This window comes from Acyrthosiphon pisum, chromosome A2, assembly GCF_005508785.2.
Source record: "Acyrthosiphon pisum isolate AL4f chromosome A2, pea_aphid_22Mar2018_4r6ur, whole genome shotgun sequence".
In the NCBI taxonomy this organism is placed as follows: domain Eukaryota; kingdom Metazoa; phylum Arthropoda; class Insecta; order Hemiptera; family Aphididae; genus Acyrthosiphon; species Acyrthosiphon pisum.
The window spans coordinates 115,157,346-115,184,005 of record NC_042495.1 but is presented as its reverse complement, the minus strand read 5'-3'; the positions used below and the strand labels follow the sequence as shown (position 1 = coordinate 115,184,005).

General features: G+C 29.4%; 1 protein-coding gene across 1 annotated transcript; it reads left to right on the top strand.

Annotated features, from left to right (window-relative positions):
• Nucleotides 1-374: 374 nt before the first annotated feature.
• LOC100165394 (ABC transporter G family member 23) lies at nucleotides 375-22,579 on the top strand. The gene is made up of 16 exons (XM_001945178.5): nucleotides 375-889; nucleotides 15,817-16,003; nucleotides 16,607-16,766; nucleotides 16,883-17,037; nucleotides 17,123-17,230; nucleotides 17,293-17,386; nucleotides 18,129-18,305; nucleotides 18,406-18,674; nucleotides 20,321-20,522; nucleotides 20,650-20,827; nucleotides 20,999-21,114; nucleotides 21,272-21,342; nucleotides 21,431-21,519; nucleotides 21,613-21,789; nucleotides 21,902-21,988; nucleotides 22,196-22,579. The coding sequence occupies exons 2-16, from the start codon at nucleotides 15,819-15,821 to the stop codon at nucleotides 22,408-22,410; spliced, it is 2,283 nt and encodes a 760-aa protein (XP_001945213.1). The 5' UTR covers nucleotides 375-889; nucleotides 15,817-15,818; the 3' UTR covers nucleotides 22,411-22,579.
• The last annotated feature ends 4,081 nt before the right edge of the window (nucleotides 22,580-26,660 follow it).

Below are 26,660 nucleotides of genomic sequence, written 5' to 3'. Positions count from 1 at the left end.
TTCGTTTTTTTTTTTAATGTACTAATAAAACGATTAATGACGAATCATAATAATAGTAATAACAACGATACGTATGTATCCATTTACGATTTACGGCATTAGGGGTGTACATAGGTACCTATATATACGATACGAGGTACATGGTATATCAAATATTACATTAGACGCGCAACGTAATAATAATGATATATTATGGAAAATAATATATATGTATATTCCTAGAGACGGCCGCGTACAGGTGCTAATAATAATAATAATAATAATAATAAGTATGTGAAATACTATTTTCTTGCGGTGCAATCGGCTCACGCCGCGGCGTGCATTTACATCGCCTCTCGTACATTATTCACCAACTCCGGTGGGTTTTTACGCACACTCCACTGTTGTAGTGTGCCGGCGCACGCCACTATTACCTATACCGCGCGAGACGTTATAGACCACTACGGCCACTGCGCGGTCCGCTGCAGTGAACATTACCGTCACTCGCATAACGCTGAGCGACCAACGACGACGACGACGACGACGAAGTAGTTTACAAAAAAAAAAAAAAAACGATAATATACCGATAAGTTAATAAATCAATATAATAATATTATATCCGTCGATCACTCCTACGACGACGGTATTAAACTGTAATCAATTTTTCTGTCCGTGTCTGATGTGCCGCCGTTCGATCGCCGCGAGTGCAGCACGCGAACCACCCCGTCGTCGCGATCAAATGACTCGACCGTCGTCATCGGTTTAGTTTTTTTTATTATATTCCTTGCAAACGGACGACGGTTTTCACGCACGCGAATCCGTTCGTATATTAATATTTTCCTCTAGCGCAGTGCAACACTACGTTTATAATATATTTTAACTCACCCGGAGGATTCGTAACGCAATTCCGGTAAGTACCATATAGAATTTGTACGATACCAGGTTATTATAAGCACAATGCCATTTCCGATTTCGAGACCGAATAACGTAGTCGCACTAGTCCCGCCGAGTATAATAATATATAGTAGCAAAAATAGGTACACGATGGAAATTCTTCCCTACACGCATTCGAATACGAATGTCTTTATAATTCGCACTCCTATAAGATATTTTAAAGAGTTTTTTACCTATGCGTTTGAAGTTAAGCACCTAAATACTTGCAAACATAGGTCCTTTACAGTATGACTTTTCCAAATATTATGAAATACTCTCTTAAACTCAAAAAGTTAGACTTGTGGACTTTTAAAATTCTTTAAGTAAATACAAGACTGCCATATTTTGAGATGTGGCTGAACTGTACCTATATAGCAATTGATTTTAAGACAGCCATATACTAAAATATAGTAGAATTGCATTTTATATTGTGGCTGCATGTAACAAATTAATAATTTTAAAATGCAATACCGCCACAACTCTGAATGTTGCTGTTTTGCACTTAACATATTATCAAACGATATACTTAGTAAAAGAATGCCACAAATCGAAATAAGGCAGTCTTGAATTTTGACTTTGTTGATTATTTGGATAAATTACAATGAGTATAATGCCATAAAGTAAATATGCTTTACATTAGCTAACAATTTAATAATTCAATACCGACACATATTTATAGTGGCTAAATGAAAATGATATTGAATGTGGCGTTCTTGCATTTTATAGGGCTTATTTTTCTCTATTCGGCAGTTGTCATAACTCAAAATTGATGAATTTTGAGTTGTAGCAGTATTGTTCTAGGAGTGCGAATTATTAGGTACATTTGCTCGTCGTTGGGGGGGAGGGGTCGCAAGATAAACCCATCCAAAATATATTGTATACACTTAGCACTCGTGGTATTGTTAACTGTTTATATCTAATTACGCATCAATGTTAATCGTCACGTCGCGGCGTTAGGTTTAACTAAATATTTTAAAACATTGTAAGCCGTACAGATGGTATAGTTACTCACTTACCAACATGTATAGTTAAGTGCATATTAATGTAGGTACTATTTAACATATATGTTGTATAATATTCATTTGGTCGATACGGACTAATGACTTTTGCCAAACGATTTTGATAAACACGACGCCAAACTACGATGAATTGTATTCTTCGCTTTTAAACGATTTTAATTGCAACGCAAACATTTTGAATAATTAATCATAATTACCTACCATTAATATGGTTTGGACGCAGATGTCGTACTTACCTTAACCTTTCGTGATACTAAAAATGTTTGTATTAAATATCGAAAATTCGAAAATTCTAGCCAGGTAACGATAAAGTTTCTTACTGCAGACAGTGACCGATATATTATTATAATTCGTATTTTATAGACGTGTTAAGAAGACGTCACACGTGCATGTGTTGTCTCCGTTTTATACGCGTATGATGTAGACAAAACGCGTTTACGCAGTCTGAGTATAAATCGCTCAATTTTGGTTCTAGAGTAAAAATATTTAGTATAAAATTGAATAGTGACAATATTTCTGAGGGCAAGTGGTTGCGTTTTTTCCATCTCAACTAATATAACGTTCATTATATCGTTTAGAAATAGCCAAAATTTTAAAATTTTCAATATACCTTTAACTTTTCAAAATTTTAATTTTTTAAAAAAAACTCAACGTCTTGCCCTTTCAAAATATTGTCATATTTTAATTTTGTGATAGGTGTTCTACTTAGACTGCATAAACAAGTGTTGTCTATGTCGTACGTGTGTTAGACTGACAATTTAGTCATAAAGACACCTATACCTAGTATAATAATGTCAAACGTACAGGTAATCTAAATTTATTATATAGAATTAAAAAAATAAACATTTTTATATTGATCTTGTAATAATAACGGATTCTGTAAAGTTTCAATTTCTATTCACCTAGACCTAATTGCGACCTGCATTAGATAACGATTTAGACGTTTAGCCTCATGATTCACATTTCACCTTCGCGTACTTTACATGAAAATGGTTAAAAGTATGTAAACCTGTTTCTTGAATCTCAAATATTGTTTGACATGTTGGAAATGTGTCCAACAATGTACAAAATATCGTACGAGATAACGATGTAAGAAAAATTGTTTAACACACAATGCTAATTCTTAAATGCATAATGCCAATATATTACGTGCATTTAAGTTCATATTATAAATTGTTGAACTTGAAGATGTACGTTTTATTCTGGGTATTGCAAGTAGGAATGTTATTTATTATAATAAGTAGCAATAACATCTAGTTTTCTTAATAAAAAAAATATTATAACACTTACCCAAATCGTTAAATTCAAGACTAGGAAATTTCACAAACAAATTATTTAATTTAAAATGTACAAAAAAAAATGTTCTTTGATTGTTGCCGTTATAATATTATATACTATACATACATATATTGTAACCGTTAACCGATAACGAAAACGTTGAAATATTAATAGAATATCACCTTAAAATCTACATCTATTCAATATATGAGTGTATTAAAGTGTATTAAAGTGTCGAATAACATTAAAATATAATATCTAGGAGTCTATATTAATATATATATATAATAATAAGAAGAATTCAAATATGAAATAAGAGTTAGGTATCACATTTTAGTAAAACGTGGACAAAATTAATTTTTTGCGGTCTGCTAATTGTCGATAGTTTACTTGTTATATTGTATCTATCGGTAAGTAAGATTTTCGACTTTACTAGTACCTAACTATTGAAATATATAATAAATGTTAATGTAATTTATTAAATAAGAAATAATATTTTAAGACGTTTTATGGAAAATATCTCTTTAAAAACCGAAATTTGTTAGATAAACCAGTACCTGTATATTATGGCTGCATGGCTATATTATATTTTATAGTATTTATATATTTAGTATTTTAAGTTGTCAAATAATATAAATTACTTTTTACATGCAATAATATTTTATATATGTAGTCATTATAATTTTAAATCGATATTTTACAAATGTAATCAATTTCAATCTACTTTATTTTAACAAATTGTAAACAGCCTCTGGAAAGTGATCTGTTTTATTTGCTTCATGTAAGTCAGTCAATATTTTTAAACATTTAAATAATTTAGCATAAATATTAAATTTAAAAATTATAGTTCATAACAATATTATTGTACAGTTATTTATTTTAATAGGTATTAATAATTTAGGTTTTTGAATGTGTAATATTATTTTTACGTCCAAACAAATCTGTGATTACAAAAATATATATATAAATTATATATACATACCCAATGGCCAATATAATAGAATACCTAGATGTATAGTCTATATAGGGTTTTTACCTATTCAAATTAATATCAATAATGATCAATGGCCAACATTAAATTTACACCAACACATAATTGCGTAAACATGATTTAAGTGGGTATTTTGCGTCTTGTATGGGTGACCAATATGCCGGCTTTCCCGTGCGGTGTGCGTATTTTATTTCATAAATATAATGACGGATACAATCCACTGACGTCATTATAATGATCTGTGTATATTGCAGCTATATTATGCGAAGTGGTTGATGGGAATATTTAATTTACACAATTTGGGTCAAGCACCTGTTCCTTAAATCTACCTATATGTTCCATATTACATATATTTATAGATAATAATAAACGTTTTGAAGTTGTGATACACAATATTATTATACTCTACGCGATTTTATATTTTAATAAAAGATAGGTATTCTTTTTTCAAATAAGCGTTAGTGAGAGATTATGGTTCTTTGTGCACGAGTTACACCTGGAATGCCAAATACTCATATAGATACTAATATCGCTACCACTTCCAAGTACATTTGAAAATAAGTTGTACGTGTGTACTAGGTATGTGAAGTATGAAATGACAATAATAATTTGTGTACTCTGTAGAACTTGGTCAGATCTAAAAACACGGAAGTATATTACTCAAAACAAACTATTCGTAATTGTATTTGTATTTAAACGCTTTTACGTAGATATACACTGTTACTATAAATTAACCAACGGTGTAAAATGATGCAATAATAATATGATACTTTAATAATAAATCCAACTATGATTTTTATTTTTCCGAACTATATTTTGCCTATCGTCAAGAACTAATCTACATATGCAATATACACAGTAGCCTACAATAGAATAATATTATATGCGCTTCGTGCGAACAACGAATAGTAGTATATTATATTATTATTATTTGCACATTCCGATGATGTTGAAAAAAAGAGATAAATTGTTTTTTTTTCGAATTCTTTCTACTCAACTAAAATACTCATTTAACCGCGTATTTGTATTCGTATGTGTTGAATATTTACTTTAATAGGTATGTATAACTTATACACACTGTTTAACACATTGTTATACAGCTGAGAGTTGTCTTCGATTTTTAATGTCTTGTCAATATCGCATTGTTATAGGTGTTATTTAAGATCATCTCATAGGATTGCACTAAAATTATAAATCATTTTTAAAATACAAATATAAATAAAGATATCAACAATCAATTGACATTACTAGGAAAGTTGATTTTTCGTTATGATGATTGGGAAATAAATCAAGAGAAAGTTTCAGTTTTCGATTGCTCATTGTTTAGATTTTTTATATGGTTAGTATATTATGTATATAAATGAACATTACTCCTTCGTAAAAAACATTGTATTATGTTCACATAATATGGTACAAGAAAGGAGTAATATTTAATGATTAATTTGGCTCATTGACTCGATGTTTTTAAACGGTTATTCATATCTACAACTGATGTATGTAACTTAAACTCAAACCGCTAATCAATCTTCACGAAATGATGATGTTCGTCATAAATTCACCCAGTCTAATATAAATCGTCGTGGCCGCCACTGCTACCGCCGCAGCCGTTGCGAATTCATTATATACACCGTACACAGTGCATTAAATATACACGTTTCGTATAGGCTTATAATATTTTATTAGCCGGACAATAACAACGGTTTGAATTTAAAATACGAAATTAGTGGGACAGATAATTCATTCAGACATTAGTTCTGGAATAAAGTAATGGGGTCAATGGGAAAACGATTTTACAATAATTTAACAATTGTTTACAACACTCGTCAAGAACTGGATAACTATATAGGGGACCACGGGGCAATGTGATCTTGTATCTGCCCATAATTGAGTCATTGCCGTTCAAATCGACCAACGTGCAGTTAATACCCGAACTAATTAAAAATATATTTATACATGTTTTTTTTCTCTATAGCCGGCCGGTGCAGTATACATTTACATAAAGAAATACACGATACACAATATACATAACATACATTAAAATATATTATAAATTCATGTTATAATAGTTTGATTCAAAATAAAAATATTATTATTATAATTAATTCTCAAGGTAAAATCGCATATAATATTATCATTCGGTTAAATACCTCTTAACATCATTTCTACACAATAATAATATGTTGTTATGATTTTAACAATATTATGAAATATATTACACTACTATAGTATATACAACGTATTGCGCCTCCTGCATTTGTCTGCAGTTTTTGACAATCTGGTCGATTCCTAAACAGCCGAATACGAGCCATGGTTCATAAAAATATGTAATTAGTAATTAGATATTTTATTCGGCTCTTTCGTTTCGCTTTCAAGCGTGTAGGTAGTAGGTACAGTATATTATAATATGTAACAATTTTTTTTTTTTGTAACGAAATCTTCCCGAAATCCCACCCATAACGATTTGTTAATCTGTAGACTATTATACAATTATATTATAGTTGTAATCTTTTGTATTTTTAAACGTGTTTAAACGAATATACCTATGTAGGTATAGCCGTATAGGTATAATATTATGTACTTGCATATTTTACTGACAACCACGCAGGTACTATTATTATATATAGTGACTATACTGGACACTGACTATAGATAGACTCTACGTCTCTACCTATAGTCACCGCATGCATTATAGGTACCAAAGGTATTTCTTGCGGCTAACGCACAATTTTATGATATTGTTAGTTGTTACCAATCCCAATCGCATAACCTTGACCGGCAATTTTAGTTTTCTCGCGGTTACACCAATTATTACATTTGTTGTTACATAATATTATTAAACACAGCCACTATAATGTGTATCTATGTACGAGATACGTTCGTGTTTCAAACGCAGACGCATCCCACCGGGTCGTGTTGTAGTAGTACACTACCTACCTAATACCGGATTGTTGTGAAAGTGAAAGACCGTATTATGGAAGAGGAGAATTTACTAACGAATTTTTGACGATTTATATGTAAACACTTATTATGTATACTCAAGTATGTGTGCGCATTATAGTGTAGAGTTATAATTATAATTATTATGGAGAACAGGTGAAAGAATCCGGTTTACGCGTACAATACGAAAAAAAGCTCTGCGTATGATACGCATCGATAGTTTATGGGGCATACGCGACGACACAAGACGCGTATTCAAAATATTCAAATAAAATAGTAAATAATATAAATAGATAGTAGATATAGGCACTTGCGCAAGCTTACGACCATAGTAATAATATGTATACAAACATATTGAAATACTATTATTAATGACTGCGAGGCGGTTGTAGTGAGATATTTGGTGTCCTTGACCAATGGTATGAATATAAGATATAATATTATAATATTGTATACCCGTGTGTTGCAGTATATTGTCGGGAAAACATTTTCTTCCATTTGGTGTCTACGGGATGATGACGAATTTTGTAGTCCAATGATTAATGAGTAATGACTATATAATGTGTGCCCATATACGATGATCGGCTAAATTACCATATCATCTAATATTCTACTATAGTATAGACATATTATAGTGAATGCGGTCGATAGTGGTGAAATTAATATTCCCAGGACCTATATATACAATTTTATCGTGGATACGTGAAAAACTAAATTATCAAGTTTATATACCACGGTTGTGTTACAACTCCCAGCGGTCGACTTTTATTGCTCTCAGAGGACGTCCACTGTCTACATATATCCTCCCAGATCTTGACCCAATTTCCAATCGGCCTCTTCATTATTCTGTAGGCACACGTGCACGCACATAGATAGTAGGTACATACTTTGGAAATATACGGTGCGTTTTTTTTGCTATGACCTTTCCTAAATGCGCATATCACAGAGTCTCCTGCTCAGACGCACCCACTGTCTTCGGCAATGATAAAATATATTATTCATCTAATAAAACCACAGACAGTCATATAATAATGAATATTGTTATTTTAAATATAAACAAAATTATTAATTCGCTGATTGAACTGTGGACCGTCTTAAGCACAAACGCGTGAAACGTATAGGTATAGCTGGCAGGTACGCCATGTAAGTGATAACGGTTTTCCACGATTTTTGAATATTTTTCGAAAGACAAAACAACCACACTGGATAATATAAATTGAAATGTTTACTATGGATTTGTATAAATTATTTTGTGCAATGTCATCGATTTCGAATAGGCAAGAATCTACAGAAACGCTGTTTTTTATTGAAACTGGTATTATATTACTTGTATTTTCAGGGTTGTTTGAACTATCAATTTTGGAGTAAATATAAAATATTACACTGAAATCAATATTAATGTATCATATATTATGTATATCACATTATCACATAATATTATATGTATGCACCTATAGTGGTCATAATAATATATTGTATGAATTATATTTATTTTACGGGATATTTTATAAAATTACATACAAAAGCATTAAATTTGTACAATTATTTTTATACACTATATATATATTATATACTATTATACATCGTCGATTGGCAAACCTATTGTATATTTTTTCATATAATAAACAGCATTACAGATGTATGTAATAATACACGTGAATATAAGTGAATACAGTATGGTGTATATTTTATTAGTAGTTAAATTAAATTATATTTCAATTTTCAATGGACCTGAAATATTATGATTATCTAACCATAATGTATGGTATAGTAAAGGGTAATGGCAATTATTATAAAATTAAATTCCACTCTGTTTCATTATATTTCTATACCGTTGTACCTACCGTATAACATGTAACTTGTAACGGCACCAAACACCATACATTTAACCATTAGTCGAATATTTCTATTTAAAACTTACTATTAATATAATATAATGTTCCATTGTTGGAATATATTGTGTTTTTTATACGGATTAATTAATAGATAATTCTTGTTTGGAAACAAGTAGTGATAATCATAATCTCTTCAAATTGTTCAGAGCAAAAACCGTTCCACGTGGTGAGATTAGTTTCACGTTTTCGATTATATTTAATTTAGCTCACCGCGCGTTTGACGTGTATTTCATGGGTATATCTACTTACACTCAGGTACGGATCTAGAAATATAAAAAGAGGAGGTAGACGAAAATATATAATTCAAGTACATGAAAGTAGAACATTAAGATTAAGTTTAAGCTTTTATAGTGAATAAAATATTTATCATACATGCATATTATAAAATAATATTAATAAGTAATAACAAACTTGAATGACAAAATTACCTTTTATTGCATATATTATATATAATTACGTAGGCAAGAGTGAAATATTTTAAGTACCTAAGGTTTATGGGGGGGGGGGGGAGGGGTTGGTGGCTCCCATAACATCCCTTGTATCCGTGCCTGTCTACACTTTATTGAGTATATAATGTAATTGTAATAATATAATTAACAGAATATCCTAATAAAAGTCGGTGCAGGAAAGTCAAACTGACATTTTAATTCTTTAAATAGATACCTACCATATAATACATACATTTCGCAGTGCTCCAGTCAGTCAGTCCAAGACATTATAGCTAAGTAAAATTGAGGTGGGCAAGATTAGGTATTCGTAAATCTTAATAATATGCTATAGTATGCAGGATGATTCCTTCGTTGGGAACTAAAAACTATCTGAAAATTACAAGTCTTTTAAAACATATAAGCTAATAATATTCTAATATTCAAAGGAAAATCATAAAAATTATGAACTATAATATATTATGTTCTATGACCCATATTATATACTGCAGCAGTCGGTCATACAGCTGTTATGTGATCTAAATCTGAAGAAATATCGTTAGGCGGTCCACAATCCACCAGTTCACGGCGTACCTCCTGCAGCTATATATATAATATTTGTCTACTTAATCATATATAGTATCATACTTCTGTAATATTATAATAATATTGATTTTTTTTTTTGCGTTTGTATGCAATAACGTTTTTGAACTTCCTTTTCTGAGTTTTGACATCACTGAATATCACACGTCATTGACAATAGATGGTAATGCGTTTAATTCCACTCTTCGAGGTTCCTTGATATATTGAAAACTTGCATAATCGTGAGCATAGCATTTACCATACACAATACTTACTCGTACGGTGTATATAAACATCGTATTATTTTTATTTCTGTGACCAAAACGGCGTTTTAATAATATAATAAGTACACATGTGGGTAGTGAGTATTTTGGGTAGTGGGTACGAGGTACCTTACTCATGAGCGCAGCGACGGCGACTGCGGTTAACAAATCGTATGACATCAATCAGACTGTGACTTATGAGATTGAGCAATTGTTCAAGTGTATTTATATATATAGAATATATATGCACAAATAAACACCAAAACTCTCTATACCTACAGGCATACAGTGTAATATGTATATATAATAATATAATATAAATTATACAGTGGCGCTGCGGATAAAATATGATATATGATAATAATATAATATAATATAATAGACGTAACAACAACGGATAGCAGTATACTTAGGTACCTGTGTGGTGTATGCGTGCACGTTGTGTTGCATAATGTGGATCATAATGTACGATTGTGAAGTAATCGGTAATCCTTATAAGAAAGAAAATACTAAAATGAATAATAGGTATATAATATCTGATTCGAAAATAACGCAGTGATGTATAATAAACATATACAAAAAAATGAGGAAAATAATAAAATAATGCATACAACATGATCTAATTTATAGTCATATCATATTCAATATTCATATTCGATAATCGTATATATTATTATTATAGTTTAGACCACAGATACTAAAATCATTAGGTGTAAAGTACCTAAATATGTAGGTAACAACGATGTTATGTATGTGTACAACGATATGAGAGGCACGAAATGCTAAACAAATGTATCGTTGTTTACTATATTCAGTCTTGTAAAAGATACTTTTAAAAAGTATTCAAGTACAGATACAGATACTTATTTTCAAATGTATTTGAAATACGTATCAGAATACTTGGGAAAAAATTATTTAAATTCAAATACAAATACTTTTTTCTTTTTTTTTTTTAATGTGTTTTACCTAGTAAAATGTGATACCTAGGATAAGCCATTAAAAATATTACAATATACCAAAATACAACAATCAACGATCTATAAATAAAAATGTTGAACAATTTCAAATTTATATTATTTTATTTCAATTTGACGTCCCTGTAACTTTACTAAAGTAAGACGAAAAAAGTATTTAAAAATAGTATTTGCATTTAAATAGTTGCAGATACTTTCAAAAAAGTATTCAAATACTGTGCCCAAGCACGTTTTTCAAATGTACTTAGAATGCGTATTTGAGTACTTAAAAAGCATTTGAATACTTTTACGCAAGTACTTTTTACAAGACTGACTATATTACTATAATAATATAGACGTATACGGTGTAATATCGATAAATCATAATCATACCTAATATAAACAAGGTCCGACGACTACACATGCGCGCACATTATACAAAATATACCGCAACACACATACACACTACGGAAATAAAACATTGCGAAAGCCGAATTTGTATTGTTTATAATATTCTCATTTTCTGTTTACAATTTTACAATATTATGATATTGCCATACCCTATATATGTAAAAAGTAGGTGGGTAGGTGTACCTACACCATATTTCATGAAACACAAATAAAATGTTGTCGTCCGTTCTTGGAAAACAGTAAGACAGTTAATACAAACTTAGCAAGGTTAAGTGTTAATTTTTTATATAAATTTACATATTAACGCTTTTAAAAGTGTATTATAATATTATTAAAAATATACGCTATGCGTAACATGGTATGCTCCTAAAGTGCTATAGGTAATTTTGTGTTCTTTGTGATTCTGGACAAATTGCCTTGTCGGATATTTTATTATACATATTATAATGTTTCATAGTCACTAATCGATAGGTAATATTCGAGTATTAGCCATGTCTTAAATTTTAAGTATGTCATTAAAAACATACAAGGTGAATTGTTAACGAACACAAAAAAACCGCGGAAATAGCTCTGCTGTATAGTAGGTTTTGAGTGTACCTCGTCGTTGAGTGTAATCATTGTAATATAATGTATATGATAAATTTGAATTCAATAGTAAATCATTACATACGAAAAACACTTCTGAGTGGCGACAAGGGCGTACACGGGAACTTGTCAGAGGGGAGCGAAATATTTTCATTTTTGAATTTTTAGTTTCACTATCCGATTAGTGAAAAAGTACCATTGATTTGTGTAATGTTTTCTTTTATATAGGTAGGGAATGTAAAAATTATTTATGAATTATGTAGATAATTGGTTAAAACTTTATCTTACAGTTGGCAGAATTAATATCTAAATTAAGAGGATGTCAGGCGTCAGCGCACCATTTGTTTTCAATCTTTGTCCCACATGGGACCACATGGGGAATTTATGTTTAGCAGAACCTACTCTGTGTTTTTACTTATAATATTAAGTAATATTAATACTATCATAATCAAATTTAAGCTAATAACATAACATGTGTCCTTACGTTGGCTATTTACGAAACCATTTTTAATTTGTAATAATTTACACGCTCATAACTCATAAGTCATAACTTACATACAAATTAAAATAGCCAACGTAGGTACACAACTCACAAGTAAATAAGTAATGTTCTTAACCAACATTTTTATAAAAGGTGAATTCACTCTAGTATTAAAAGTAATAAACTAATAATACAGGTTTGGTACTTACTGCTAAAGTGCTAAACGTACATTTGTTATGTTGCGCGTGGGTCGGAGAACGAAAACAAATCTTAGATCCAATTTTCTACCAAAACTACCAGAAACAATCCTCAATATTTTACAGCACTTTACTACTCTAGTAAAAGTAGCTCATGTTTATATATACAACTACTAACTAACCTATTGTAAAATATAATAAGTATAGGTAGATATTTATAATATGCTTTTAGATATTTATTCCAAACGGTCAATTCATCTATTCTCAGTGTCTAAACTGTTGTAAAAAAATAATGTTTACATTTTTATAGACACCGAAATACAGAATGTAACTAATGTTGGTAAATTTTACTACAGTGTCCCTCATTTACATGTACCGAAGGACGTTTTATTAAATTACTATAATTATAAAAATATTTGATATTCTTTATAATAATAATTATCATACATATTTTATCATATACCTATTTAAATTTAAATTATAACACTATGTATCTACAGCGGATTAAATCAATAACTATCGTACAGATTACTAGATGGCTAGATTCCAGAATCAATGTATTAAATTTTAATTATATTGAGAGATAAAACAATAATTGAATCGTTGATTATTATTTATAATATTCTATATATTATATTCGTACCGTTATTAATATATATATTGTAAACAAAAAAACTTTTATTAATAAAAAAAAAATATTTGTACCTACAAATTTTTTTGTTTAATAAAATTGAATTTTATTTATTTTAATGATCGAAATTACTTTTATTAACGTACACTCAAACGTTATGCAAATACATTTTACCAAAAAATCGAAAAAAGTGAGATTATAAATGAATGGGACTAAATTATGCATGCGATACTCTGTTAGAAAACTGAATTAAGCCAAGACCTATCTAGGGGGGGAGAGTACAGCCATCAGGTGTACAGAAAAACATAACACCAGAATCGCAATTATTGATATTGAAATAATAATAGTATCTATTGACGTTTACGATTTATTTGTTTACAGTTTATTATATTTTACTCGTACCTATGCCGTAGTTAATGCATTATAATTCTTTTCAACTTTTGTGTTATAATAAATTATTGTATAAAGTTTATATTTCATGATTTATTAAAATTTTTATATCAATTGATTATAGTGAACAGATTAATAAAAAAAAAACGCGATAAAGAAAATTAAATAAATATGACGAAAACAGGAGTTACGAGAAAGGTAATATAAATTATCAAATTACCTACGTCACACACATTTATGATAACGAAATAATTCCTGGTCATATATCAAAGTCCTATAATAAAGATTTTTGGGATACAGGGACAATCCTGAAAAACCAACATTTGGACTCTCTAAAATAAACCTAAAAACCGCAAATACATTATAAATTATAATATATCTACTTGAATACCTTAATATTTATAATAAACAAATAATGATTGTGTATAATATAGTATTAACTATTAAAAAGAACACGACGCTGTGGATTAAAATATCAAATTAACTATTGAAATCATACATGGTACATTAATATATATTCAATACAATTAATACAAAGTATGTGAAATGTGAATTGTCATTAATTTTGTTCAATACACGTGTTATGTATGCGAATTTTCTCACCATCGAAACGTGTTATAAGTTTAAAGTTATTAGTAACTACTAACTATCAATTACACATATAATTATTTCCACCCACGTTAACGATTACTCGTAACACGTTAATTTGAACACGTCAATGACTGGTTAGATTCTTAAGTATGTGAATTTTCAACGATGACAAGGCCACAAGGTACATTTTAGATGCGGCATAGATACTTATATTTTATGTAACAATGGATAGGTACAATTTGAGAATTGATATCATAACAATAATATTATGCTCGATTTTTCACGTAAATTGTTCAATCATAATTTTGGATTTATAGTTATATGTGGATTTTGATCATGTATATAAAGTAAAATTAGAAGTATAGGTATATAACTATAGTTATTTTGTACAACATCATCCCACTTCCCAGATATTACGAATGAGTATTGAGTGCTAAGCATTCGGTTCGAGTTTAAATTGAGTAGGTATTAATAACTTTTTATAATTCCTTAATGGGTAATCCACAAAAATGTCAAAACCAAAGACAACGAAAATTTACATTGCAAAAATAATGATATAATGAAATAAAAATATATTTATTGAAACTACGAGTTTATATCATTATATTTAGTTATTATTATTACTTGAATAATATGTAATTAATTGTTTACCCACCATTGATGATATTATATAGGTATAGACGGTATAGTGACTTGTGGATAACATAAATAAATAATAAATATTTATTTTATAGACTATTTGGTTTCCGCATTTTTACAAATCTATCGATTTATAGTGTAGCCACACAGTTAAAATAGTATAATATTATAGCTCATTAGAGATAATTGAATAGTTGAATCATAATATAATAGTTACAGTCACAAACGATAAATGTTTCTAAGTCTAATAATTTTTTCACAAGGCTGCCATAGTCCCATCGACAAGGTGAAGATTATGATTGATATTGTAAATAGGGCGACTATAAGTAGTATTAATTGTTTCATTAAAACAGCTCGGGGCTCGTGAATTTTCGTTATTGGCAATAATACGACTAAAATTATGTATACAACGTGCATGTCCACATGTATTCTGTAGTTATATCTTGCCGACCTTTATGTCAATGTTATTTGGGAACAATATGGTATGATTATATTTTTTGTGAAACATTCTAAGGAGTCAGGACTCCATAGAATAATATAAATCCATTCCTCTCTGTTTCACAAAACCAAAAAATTATTATTATTTTTAATTAAAAACAATTGATTAATAATTATTTGTTTTACACGATATTATAGCGATGCGTCCAGAATTGCCAATCGGATTGACGGAACGACGGCCTCCGTTGGAAACACAACAGTCAACAATATGGACGAGGCGCCAACAAGCTGTGTGCGTAAGACGTGCTTACAAGAAATATGGACAGAGCTCAAATCCACATGTTATACTTGATGGGCTTAACATGACTGTCCCAAAAGGCTGCATGTAAGTTTGTTAAAATGTTTATTTTTTTACATGGAGAAAAATTCGTAAGTGCACATTGAACGTACACTTACGAATTTCATATATACTTACATAATGTGTAAGTAAAGTATAAGTAATACCTACTATATAATGGCACAAATGAAAATTACCTAAGAATAACAAAAATTAAAATGTTTAAATAATTGTATATTATCGTTCATAAAGGACATTTAATTTGTTATGTTTAAGAAGTAGTTATATATAATGTTCCTTAATTAGAGTTCTGAGAACTGACCAACGATAATGTGTTTATTGTATGACATTGAAAAGCACGAAACTTAACAAAAAAAATAATGTGTAGTTAATCATATTTTGATATAGATATTACACAAGATTGATGTAATGATTATAAGATATATAGCCGGTAGTTACATATTATTATTATAATGTGCAGTTTGTGGTGAACGAAAAAAAAAACACAAAGAAAATAATACATAATATAGGTACTTACATAGATTTAAATAATTATAATTATCAGGTGGACTACGTGCGAGGGTACTTACGGTATCTATGATATTATATTGTGGCCCCATACGTTTATTGTACGCGGCATTCATTTTCTAGATATGGTCTTTTGGGAGCTAGTGGATGTGGAAAAACTACATTGTTGAGTTGCATAGTTGGCCGCAGAAGACTGAATGCTGGTGAAATATGGGTGTTGGGTGGTAAACCGGGATCTGCAGGCAGCGGCGTTCCAGGACCTCGTATCGGATACATGCCTCAGGTATAGTAGCTATATGTTCTCACTCCTCTGCAGTTGTTTTGAGTACAGCAGGAGCAATACATTTTTACTCAAAAATTAGAATTATTAAAATAATTAATTTATACATTTTTTTAAAGGAAATTGCGCTTTATGGAGAGTTTACGATACGGGAAACTATGCAGTTTTTTGGCATGGTAAACGGCATGACGCCGAAACAAGTGGATGACAAAATAGAATTTTTACTTAAATTCTTAATGCTACCGTCAGCAAGCAGGCCGGTAAAAAATTTGAGGTACTTAATTAATTAATTTATAATATGTGTTATTTGCTGAATATAATGAATAATAACAAACTTTTTTCGATATATTTTGGTGCAGTGGTGGACAGCAACGAAGAGTTTCTTTTGCCGCGGCATTGTTACACAATCCCGAGTTACTGATTTTGGATGAACCTACTGTTGGCGTTGACCCTGTTCTTCGACAAGGGTTCGTGTAACATACCTATAAAATCATAATATGTTTATCAACATGTGTGTTTTTTTACACAGAATATGGGACCATTTAGTCCATTTAACTAAGGATGGAGGAACAACCATTATTGTAACCACACATTACATCGATGAGACTAGGCAAGCTCATATGGTAATTATTACATGTATAATAATGATAAATACTATACATATACTTCATTATACTTGAAGACCGCATTTTCAAATTGTTCAGATTATTTTTTTTTTCTATACCTATACTTAAAAATAAAAAGTGATGGTGAAGTCTTGTGGTGACACAAGCTTCTGTTTTTAAAATGAGAATCACCCATGTTAACTGTAAATAATTTAGCGAATATTTAATATTGACGTATTTAAATCAAAATTCGAACAAGTTATTTAACTTTGTGTACTATAAGGTGTCTAGGTCAGGGTAATAGAACCATGATGATTGGTTATAAAGATATGGGGGCAAGATGCATGTGGTACGGTAGCTTAAAAATTATTTAAGTTTATAATTTTATATTTATCTATGAAAATATATTAATCTATAGTTAATAAAAATAGTCAAAATCTAATAAATACTAGATACAATATTACGCCTATTAAATATTTTTTTAAAACAATTTTTAAGGACTATTATACTTAAGAGTTAAGATAAACATTTTAAGAACTGAAAAACCATACTCGTTTGAATATTGAATTAGATGCACCAAAATGTTCAAACAAATTATCGACTTAATAATTTACAGTAAATAAGGGGTATTCTTATAGAAAAACAGAAGTTTGTATCGAGGCATGACACTCTTGTAGGTAGTACAAAAAATGTTATCAGTTAGATTTAAGTCTATTACAAAATATTTATTTTGAATATTGTAAATACTGATGTTTAACAGATTGGTTTAATGAGAGGCGGTAAATTTTTGGCTGAAGAATCGCCTACATCGCTGTTACAGAAATACAATTGTCAATCACTAGAAGACGTTTTTCTAAAGCTTAGTGTCATTCAAAACCGTGGAAAACGGAGGCGTAGCAGCATTTTGCATGACATAACAGCCGCCATTTCTGTTCCGGTAAAAATTATATCATAATAATATGATCTATATTATAAATAATTTAATTATTATATTATAATGTATAATAATAATGAATCCCTGTAAACCCTATCCATAGGAATCATCTCCCACGCCTCCTATCGAAGCGCTGAATTCGATATGTGACAACTCGTCGGAAATGAGCGGAGAATTTGGAGACAGTATTAGTCCCGTTCCACTAAGTAAGCGTATGTCTGTATCATCGATGCAAGTCAACAACGCGGAAATGGAACTTCCACCAGAAGTAAATACTAAAATGACATTTTTCGACCAATGCAAAATATTTCAAACCCATCATATGAGAGCATTGATATGGAAAAACTTTCTGTGGATGTGGAGAAATGTAGCGTAAGTGACCTTTATACGAATGCATTAATGTAATATAACAAATTATTTTTAGAAAAAAAAATATTTTAAATTTAAAGTTGTTTATCGTGTTTTGCTTAAACTAGGTTATATATCTACCTATAAATATTAAATACATGTATTATAACTTTATAAACAAGACTTGCATGACATCTGATAATCGATATAGGGCCTAATAAATTATTAACACTAAATTAAATTATGGTAATGTACCTAAGTATGTAACCTTAATAATAACCTTAATAATATGTAACCTTGGCTTACGTTTAATAGATGTAACGATGAGTTTAACAGGAAAAAAAACGAGTAAGTGTATGTCACTTTGCTGTACAGTAGGTTACAAGTGGGTCACTGTTTAATGGATGGTATTAAATTTGAATTCAATCATATAATATCATTGTATGCGAAAAACGATTCTGAGCGGAGACGGTTTGTCAGTTTGGATATTTTATATTATATACTTGTATATTGTTATTACCTACTTATTATTAATACGGTAGCCTACTATGGTTTGTAAGTTGAATAAATATTATAAAATTACATCAAAATAACTAAAATCTTTATTTTTGGTTTTTAAAATATAATTTCGTCTAAATTTGGACATAAAATAAGTATAAAAAAACCGTGTTTTTATATTTTTAAGATTTTTTGATTACAGAATAACCTACTTATGTAGAATCTTGTTTTAAATTTTTGACCCTTAGCTATAAATTTTATAAATTTTTAACTACAAAATCATTTTAAAATTTAAAATTTGATAAATGTTGTAAAAAATCGAACTTTATATACTTATAAAAAAAATTGTGTCTATGTATTTTTAATATTTTTCAACTACTATTGTAACAATATATTAGGTGCCTTATATTAATATTTCACACTTTTTTACCCAAATAAAATTTAATTGACATTTATAGAAAAAAAACTAAAAAAAACTGAAAATTGAAAATATCCGTAAACAGCTCGAAAACAGTCAAAATATTTTAAAAATGTTATTAAATATAGGAATTGATAAAATAAATATATGATATAAATTTTAAGTGACTACTGTTATTGGTTTTTTAATAATAACTAATAACAAAATAAGAAAATCACAACTTGAGAAATAGAGTTATTATCCAATGTTGTAAAAATTTAATTTGAGTCTCTTAATGAAATTTTTTTTTTTGATAAAGATAGACGAACTTATAAGGAATCTTGTATTACATTTTAAAATCTTAGATTTAAAAAGAAAAATGTTTAAGTATTTCCAACTCAAAAAAATATTATGCCTGTATTTTAATATTTTAAACTGTTATTGTAACAAAATAGGAACCTTGTATTCAATTTTTAAACTTTTTGGCCCAACGAATACAATTTTATTTTAATTTATAGAAAAATAATAAATAATTTAAAGATACAATTGATTTATTCTTATAATAATAGGGATGTTAATTTATTTTTTAACCTGTAAGTACCTATGTAATTTGGTAAAAAATACATTAAGTTGGAAATAATAAATATTGAACTATAGATATTTAAAATGTGTTAAAAATCAACGTCTAATAGGTACTCTAATAAAATAACTAATAAAACAAATAATATATTGCATTCGGCTTTGAAGTTATTTATTATTTTACTGTTGCTCACAGGGTAATGATGTTTATTGTCGGACTTCCAGTTGCCCAAATCGTGTTGTTTTGTTTGTCCGTTGGAAAAGATCCTCATGGCTTGCACTTGGCCATCGTCAACCATGAAACCAACAACAGAACGTGCCCACCAACCGGATCTTGCGAGTTAACTCAACTCAGTTGCCAGTTTCTACGTCAGATTGAACTACGGCAGCAAGTATTAGTAAGTGATTTTTATGAATTTAAACTGTTGATTACTATTTTCTCAATAAATTACTTGTAAACAGTAATTTTTATTATGATTTTAAAGTTGTAACATTTACCATATTATATGTTAAACTCTGCAATAGGACTATTTCGACGACGAAGAATCCGCTTTTCGAGCAGTTAAACGTGGTAAAGCTTGGGGTGCTATATCTTTCACTTCAAACTATTCAACGTCACTAATGCAACGTATGAATGATGGAACGGATACAACAGAGTTGGCACTAGATGATAGTGTTGTCTCCATTTGGCTCGACGAATCGAGTAATTGATCTTAATTATTTTTTGTCTGAGTAATCCTAAATAAAATAAAAATAACCTATACCTATACAAATATAAGATCAATAAATTTGGTGAAAATTATTATTTTTCTCATTATTACCACCTATATCTACAATGGAATTATGCAATTTTGAAGTACAATTATTATTTTAGATCAACAAATATCCATGCTGCTTCGACGAGATCTTGTGTTTGCTTTCGAAGATTTTGCTAAAATTCTGGCAGTGAATTGTAACTTCAGTACAAAAGTCGTAACTAGCCCTATACAGGTATATTAAATAATAATTAAAACTGTATATATATATTTAAGTTAATGAATTTGTTATTTTACCAATATTTTGTTAGAAAAAATACTACCTACATAGATTTTATATATTTAGGTATAATTTAGATTAATATTTGTGTACCTACCTATTTGATTTCTAGTTCCATAAACCTATATACGGCCCATACGTACCAAATTTTACCGATTTTGCTGCTCCAGGGGTCATACTCACGTGAGTAATAATTATTTATATTTATAGTATTACCATCAATATCATTAATGAGTATTGAAAAATGTATAATTAATTTCTAAAATTCTAGGATTATATTTTTCCTGGCCGTAGCTTTGACGTCTGGTGCTATGTTGATTGAAAGAAACGAAGGCATATTAGAAAGAAGTTTAGTTTCGGGTAAATTTAAATACTGACATAACTTAAATTATATAAATAAAGGATAGAAATAAAACAAATATTAATATAAGTATCACAATATAATTTTTCTAGGTATTACGGGGATCGAAGTACTTTTAGGGCACGTGGCGTGTCAACTTGTAATCATGGTGTTCCAATCACTGATGGTCATTGCATTCGCATTAGTTATTTTTGATGTTACCAACGAAGGGGATGTGTTTTGGATATGCTTATTAACGATACTGACTGGACTGTGTGGCATGTGTTTTGGTAAGAAATGATTTAAATTATACGTTTTAATCTCACATTGAAATTGAAACGTGTAGTCTAAAAATATAACGTGTTAATTTAACGCCAAATAATTATTGCTTATGTGTTTTAGGATTTGTAGTTTCTTGTGTAACTGACAGTGAGAGGAATGCGACATATCTGGCAATGGGCAGTTTTCTTCCTATTGTCATGCTTTGCGGTTCGTATTATTTTATAGTTATAACCCAGTTTTTCATAAAAGACTATTTGTCCTTAAATTTTCAAAAGCTTTTAAATATTTACACTTTAATCCATAATCCTTGTGAAAATGTTTTTTACTGAACATACACAAGATTTTATGATAACTGTGAGAAAAGTCATCATATTTAATATCAAATAATATTGATCACCTTCTTCATGTTTTTAGGCATAATATGGCCAGTGGAAGGAATGCATGCGGTGACAAAATCAATAAGTTTTATTTTGCCACTAACACAGTCTACGGAGTCGATGCGATCAATGTTGGCAAGAGGTTGGCCAATCACCGAACCTTCTGTTTACATTGGTTTTTTTTCCACAATAATATGGATTTTTGTATTCCTCACATCTAGTGTACTGTTGATTAAATTCAAAAAAGGATAGTTAATATGCACATTTTTTTTTTTACTGCAAAATATGGACTACCACATACAAATTAATTGTAAGGTATCAATAGTTTTTAGTGACATATTGTAATATTAAGTTCCTTATATTATGTTCGGATTACATAAATCTTAGTGTAATATATCTGGGACAGCAGTGTGCACTTTAATCAATCAGTTTATTTTTAGTTTCTTGCTCTAGGTACCTAAATTCAAATTATTGCCAAAGCATTTGATATTTGAACTAAATATTTTATTATTCGTTAATATTGAAAATTAGTAGCTCATGAAATACCAATAAAAATAATTGAACTAAATATGTAAATACAAATTAGAAACCAAAGGCAATACATTATACAACCTATGTTAAGTGTTTATTACAATATTGCATACATTTGATGTGACTATTCTAAGACTTGCCTTTACCTACTTAGTACTTGGAAATACTTCCCTGTATTTCCCTTTTATATTATTTTACTGCATAATTTTTATGTTTATGATTTATTATTATACTCACAGAATCATTTTAACTATTTTTTTACTTATTTTTTATTTGTATACATACATTACCAAATAAAAGACTTTGCATTTGTATACATAAGATACAATTTAATCAATAATCCATAAAATATACAATATGACATATTACAAATTGGTATATAGGTAATACTGTAATATGATCTATATTATAATCAATGTATTATTAGAGTTTAAAGGAAATGTTATTATAGAAATAATAATAACAAGGGTAAATGTAATATAATTAATAAAGTAAGTTAATTTAATATTCATAATTTTTATTGTAATGATTGTAAAATATTAAGTTGTAGATTTTTGTATAAAAATATAAATTTAAAACGGTATTGTTATTATCATGTGAATTATATTGTTTATAGTTAAAGCTTAAATTAACTTAAGATAGTTATAATTATTTATACTCAAAATAACAACTGTCAAAATATTTTTGAATTCTTATTTGTTGAAAATTAACTGTTCATATTATTTTACATGTTATATATTTTAGTATTTACCATTTTTATTTTATAAACGTTTAAAGTTTTGTCAATTATTTGATAACAAAATTGCAATATTTTTATTTATTTATAAAAGTGTTCTACTATTACAAAATATATTCGTAATTTGTAAACTACGATGGTTGGGTGATTAAAAAGTTTATGTTAATTTTGCATAACCTAATGAATTATAGTAAAATAAAAAGAACCAGATACAAGAGCAAACATAGCATGAGGAGACTAAGCGATAGCTTTAATTATAGGTCTTAGCCTCCCCTTCTCTGGTCCTCACACTTATAACGTTATTTTTATCGACAGATATCCACGTTGCATCGTCCCGGTTTTGATGAATATACTTAATAATAATATACTATTATTTTTAACCAATTATTGCTGTGAAATATTTGAACAGTTATTACATTAGTTCTATTAGTTCTAGTTATTCAATTAATAGTATTACTTAATAATTTCTGATTAGAATACTTGGTACTTTCCTGTTATACGAGACTATGGCTGTTATCGCGACTACTGCTCTTATTTGACGATTGGATTATCGCAGGAAAAAATTTTCCTATTTTAAATAATTAAATATTATTTACAAATAAGAATGATCGAACGCTGGTGTAGTACTTATAGTTAAAAATTCATTGGAATTTTCAACAACTCTAATTTGTGTACCCTCAATTAATGATAGAGTTGATAGATGTTGATTTGGTACTTTTTTTTTTTAAATAAATCTTGCTTGCGGTTCAATTTTTCTTTTTCTTGTCAATTCTAAGTTTGATGTTTTCTTAAAATCTATTTTTTTTCCTAAAGTTGTCAATATGTTATCGCACTGTTTAATTATATACATTCGATCTTTTTCATTCATATGCACACCAAGTATCATTTCTAATTTGTTCTTAATTTCTTCATTGTTTTTCATTATATTTTCATTTTGCTTCAATTTTTCTCGTTTTTGTAAAAATCCATTATCGACAGCTACCTATATCACATGGTAATGGCAAAGATTGGTTTTCATTTTGTACTGTTTCTGAAATTGTTACAGTCTCTCGTTTAGCACATGCATGTATATGTTTACAAATGTTAAAATAAATAACATTATTCATGCAAGTAAATTTATAAGTGTGTACACATATTTTACAGATATTACACCGTGATTAAATAGACAATCACATGATACTGTTGTGTTTTCGACTCTATATTGAGTATGTATATCTGTCTCGGAATTAACCAACCAATTACCATTCACTTCAACAACCATGCCTGGTGTAATTTTTGTACTTTTATTGTGAGCTGCAATAATTTGTGTCAGTTTATAAGACATTTTTTGTTTTGAAATTTTAATGATTCATTCGAAACTTTTATCTCTCACTAATGACATTAGGGCATTAATCGATAAATCTAAACGTTTGCAGTTTTTGCCGTCTAAATAACAATATTTTATAGATTTATGAAGTGCTTCAAGGCACATGTTAGTATTAATACCAACATGTTTTCTATTGAAATAGGCCCACTTTTCTGCTCTGAGTGAATATGGGCTCTTAAAGTACTTTACAAAATCTGCTGTATCTTCATCATTTAGAAAATGATCTAATACCTTTTGCAGCTCAATCACAAAATTGTTTTCGTCTGTTTCGTATAGTAAAGTATTTGGAACGTTCTCTAAAAGTTAAGAAATTACATGATATAATTTATGCATACAACAATTTATTACTTATATTAGGTAAACTTGCCTTTAAATAATGAACGTTGAGCATTAACAAATATTGTTGGAATAGCTCCTGGTTTTAGCATAAGATTGCTAAAATGTACTTTTAATAAAATCTTGTTCTTCAAAATGTTTACTACATATGCGATGACTTTTCTTTACCTCAAATTTGTAGTCTTTTTGTAATGCTGTTACCCATTTTTCACATAACACCTCGTCTTTTGGAAAACTATTAATTTCAATGTAAAAATGAATTAAACATTTTCAATAACATACATTTAAGAATGAAATAACTAACCCATGAAGACGAATACTAGAAAAGTTTGCCTCAGAATTACATAAATGGACACAACATTTAAGACCCATCTTAACTTAAAGTCAATATAAAATTATTTTGGTTAAAAACTTTAAATTTACAACTGGAATATTTAGTTGTCACAAATCGCAATAATATTTTAAAAAGGAATTGTTAACATAATATCAGCATGGACTGTTAGACAATAATGTCAACAAATATGTTATCACTGTTATCAGTAATCAATTCATTACTACCAAGGAGTATTATAAAATTGCTTATAATCTCTTAGAAAAAGTAATGTCACAGTCTGTCACTCTCGCACATATGTTGGCTTAAATATATTTCACTAATGCACGGTCTAAATCTTTTATCTATTTTCTATGGTCTATAATAATATAGTATTACGTATGTACGTCCGTGGTCTATATATTATTATAAGTCTATGGATTAGACGAGACATGATTCACTCTGGTGGACATTTTTGACACCATGGATCACAAAAAATTTTTTCCTGCGATAGTGCGATGATTCAATCGTCGAATTTCAAAGTACGATTATTTTGAAATTTCTTACGGATCGGAGATCGCTGCTAGGTCCTTAAGTCCTGAATATGACGAAGTATAAAATGACGTTGGATCGTTCTGGTGCATCGAAATCCTTCGACTTCGATCATCCGTCGTATTCACTGGACGCTGTGCGTGAAAATGCGACCGTCGTAACCGTTTACGATTCCACAGGTTACAGCGACAGTGGGAAAGAAGAACGTCTGCGTGGTGGTCTTAGGTGACATTGGCCGGAGCCCAAGGATGCAGTATCACGCGCAATCTTTGATCCGCCAAGGTTTCGACGTCGACATCGTCGGGTACACGGACAGCCCCGTGCTGGACGACTTGAAGGAGAACGCCACAAATATCAGTGTTCGGAAACCGTTTCCGTTCGACGAATGTGAGTACCCATGTCCACATGTTGCTCGAAGTCGCTTGGTTCCCACAATCCCACCTTATGCCATATACCTATAAATATTCCGATTTTTAATGGTGGATAACTTCTTTGGCGAAAAGTTGCAGTATAACAATATTAGTTATTCCCTACGCCTATCGGCTTCGACCGCCCAAAGTTGAAGTTCTATGGATCTATGAACCAAATTCTGATATTAATATTGCAGGGGTGGCCAGCGAGAAGAGACTCACGACTCACGAGCCATCAAATATATTAAAAAATAAGGATGA

Coding starts and splice junctions, on each gene's coding strand:
- LOC100165394 (XM_001945178.5), top strand. CDS start 15,819: ATGCGTCCAGAATTGCCAATCGGATTGACGGAACGACGGCCTCCGTTG. Junction 21,343..21,430: donor GCTCCAGGGGTCATACTCAC/GTGAGTAATAAT, acceptor CTAAAATTCTAG/GATTATATTTTTCCTGGCCG. Junction 21,790..21,901: donor ACTGTGTGGCATGTGTTTTG/GTAAGAAATGAT, acceptor TATGTGTTTTAG/GATTTGTAGTTTCTTGTGTA.